Raw genomic sequence first — 2,778 nt, forward strand, 5'->3', positions numbered from 1 at the left:
AGAAAATTTCCAACAAATGGCAGGGTCTCGAATATTCCATCAGGCCTGCGGTGTTCCCACACTAGTGCTCTTGTGAGCTGGAACAAAATGGTAATTCAGTTATGGGTATGGAGAGGGCTCTTGGGGCAGCCAGCGGGGCTGGAAAAGCCCCAACATATAATCAGCGTAGAGATTGGAGCAGAGCAACCAGTTCGCAGGGAGGGGGAGAGAAAGGACATGTCGTTTAGCCCCCTCGCATCTCGGGAGTTGGGGGTTCGCACGCCCACCTGATGGGCATGTGTTGTGAGTGCAGGTTCCAGGAACCCTGACAGGGAGGTAACCCCATGGGTCCTGCTAGAAAATTATGATCAGTTATGAGTCAACATAACTATATTTCAGGTTCTGTTTTGAATGTTTTACCTACAACAGCTCATATAACTTTCACAGTACTTGGTGGAGTGATCTTATTTTTAATGAGTGACAAGTCACAGTTTTTTCCCCACCAGAATGTCACCATCATAAGGGGAGTGACTTTTGTCTGTTTTGTTCATGATGTTTCACTTCTGCCTGGAGCAGCGCTTGGCTCAGGAATATCTGCTCAATGAGCTAGTGAATGGTCCACCCTATGAGGGGGGTGCCATTCTTATCGCCATGGTACAGGTGAGGAAATGGAGGCCCAAGTTCACACAGCCAGGATGCAGTGGAGCTGGAATCAACATTCAGGCAGCCTGCCCCTGAACCTATGTGTCATTAAGGGGCTGGTAGTGGTAGGTGAGCCTGGGGAGCTGCTGCATCCCTCTGGGACTAAAGATGAAGCTTGCCGAACAGCATGGGGACTGGGGGAAGGTCGTGGTGAGCAGATTTTCCCTGGGGGCTGGTCCTGAGGTCAGGGACGGAGTGGGGCCCCCGGGGACATTTGGATGTGGGTGTTCAGTCCCTTGCTCAGCCTGTACCCCCTTGCTCAGTGGGCTGTGGGCCGTCCTCACTAAGCCTGAGGGCAGGGGGCTCCCTGGAGAGTGTGCACAACCCCCAAGAGGCTGTTTGTCTTTCTGATGACGAGTAGGTCACTCTGTCCTGGAGCGGAGACCTGGCAGCTGTGCCCCTGCGGTGGGAAGACATCTTAAAGACTGTGTGGCCCATCCCTGCAGCAGCCAGGGTAGGGACTGTATTAGTTTCCCCTTGCTGCTGTCATAAATTACCATAGACTTCGTGGGCTAAAACAACACAAATTTGTTCTCTTACAGTTCGGGTCAGAAGTCCGAAATCAGTTTCACTGGGCTGAGGTTAAGGTGTTAGCAGGGCTGCTTCCTTCTAGAGGCTCTAGGGTAGAATCCTTTTTCTTGTCTTTTCCAGCTTCTAGTAGCCACCTGTATTCCTTGGCTTGTGGCCCCATCTTCTATCTTCAAATGGAACCACTCCAATCTCTGCTTCCATCATCATACTGCCTTCACCTCTTCTGTAGTCAAGTCTTCTTTCGCCTCCCTCTTATAAAGACACTTGTCATTACATTTAGGGCTCACCCAAGTAATCCAGGATAATTTCCCCATCTCAAGATCCTTAATTTAATCACATCGGCAAAGTCCCTCTTTGCACATAAAGTAACTTTCACAGGTCCCAGGCATTAGGTCCTGGATGTCTTTGGGAGCCCTTATTCAGTTTACCATAGGAGTCATCCAGCCTCTGCTTTGAGGATCATGAGTTACTCCCCCCTTATCAGCTGGCCCTGCGAAGTCAGGCTCAGGCTGTGCTCTCCTAGGGGTCCTGTGGGACCAATGTGACTTCAGATTCCCAAATCAGTAGTAATTAGGTATTTAACAAATAACTTCCAGAGTTAGGTTTACAGCTCTTCAATCGAGTTCTTTTTTGAGTCTGTGGAAACACAGGGAGCTGCAGAATCTCAGAAGTAGAAGGAACTTAGAGAGTGTATAAACCAGGGGTCTCAAACTGGTGGCCCCTGGGCCAAATTAACCAGATTCTCCAGGCTTGGTCCTTGATGCTAAGGAGAGATGAAGGAATCTGGGAAATTGTCTTTTCAAGACAACAGCCTCATCTACAAGTCTGTGTATTTCCACATAATTCTATTTTGCATGTCAGAAGTTAGAAGGTCTAACTCCTTGTACCTTTTTGTAACATTCTTCTTTATCATTCCCAGATAGATGGATAAGATGCAGCTCAGGGTCTCAGGAATGCAAACAGGAATTAATACTTTGTAAACACTATCCTTCTTACACTTGTTTTAGAGTGCTACTCCCAAGAGATGAACTGTATAATCATCTAACAAGTGGCTGAGGTTATGGACAATTTTGTTTTCGATGTATTTGGGGATAGAATGGGGGCCTAGAGGACACTGAAGACTAATTTCTCCTCCTTGCTAGTTTTGCCTTTTAAAGTCTTGCCCTGGACACACCTCCCTAATCACATTTTACATTTTCTTGCAGATGGGGGAAAATCTCATTCTTTTGTCATACACTGGTGAGGTACCCAGCGGATTCCTGTCCCAGGAGGGACATGGAGTTCAGCCACATTTTCCTGCCTAGGAGAGCTCTCTCCTTGGTTCCTCTTCCCTTTTTCCACCTCTGCCCCTCCCCCGGTGTGTCGACCGGACACACATCCCAGATGCTGCAGTGTTGGGAACACCCAGCACCAGATCTTCACCTTGGCAGAACTCTGTCTGACCAGGGCTCTGGCATGTTTGCTTGTTTATTCATGAATACAAAGCTGCAGATGGGGGAAACATCGACTGACTTTATCCCTTTCAAAGAAGAGAGCTGAGATTCAAGGTCGGGGGGGGGGGGGGGG

The 2,778-nt window shown here is 48.6% G+C and overlaps 1 protein-coding gene across 1 annotated transcript in view; it reads left to right on the forward strand.

The window, feature by feature from the left end:
* Positions 1 to 531: 531 nt before the first annotated feature.
* The window catches only part of GASK1A (golgi associated kinase 1A), a 37,027-nt gene continuing 34,780 nt past the window's right edge, over positions 532 to 2,778 (forward strand). The window contains exon 1 of the mRNA XM_007445717.1: positions 532 to 639. Coding sequence (XP_007445779.1) covers positions 532 to 639 — 108 coding nt within the window. The remainder of the gene's footprint in view (positions 640 to 2,778) is intronic.

Source organism: Lipotes vexillifer, unplaced genomic scaffold (assembly GCF_000442215.2).
Source record: "Lipotes vexillifer unplaced genomic scaffold, Lipotes_vexillifer_v1.1 scaffold1136, whole genome shotgun sequence".
NCBI lineage: Eukaryota > Metazoa > Chordata > Mammalia > Artiodactyla > Lipotidae > Lipotes > Lipotes vexillifer.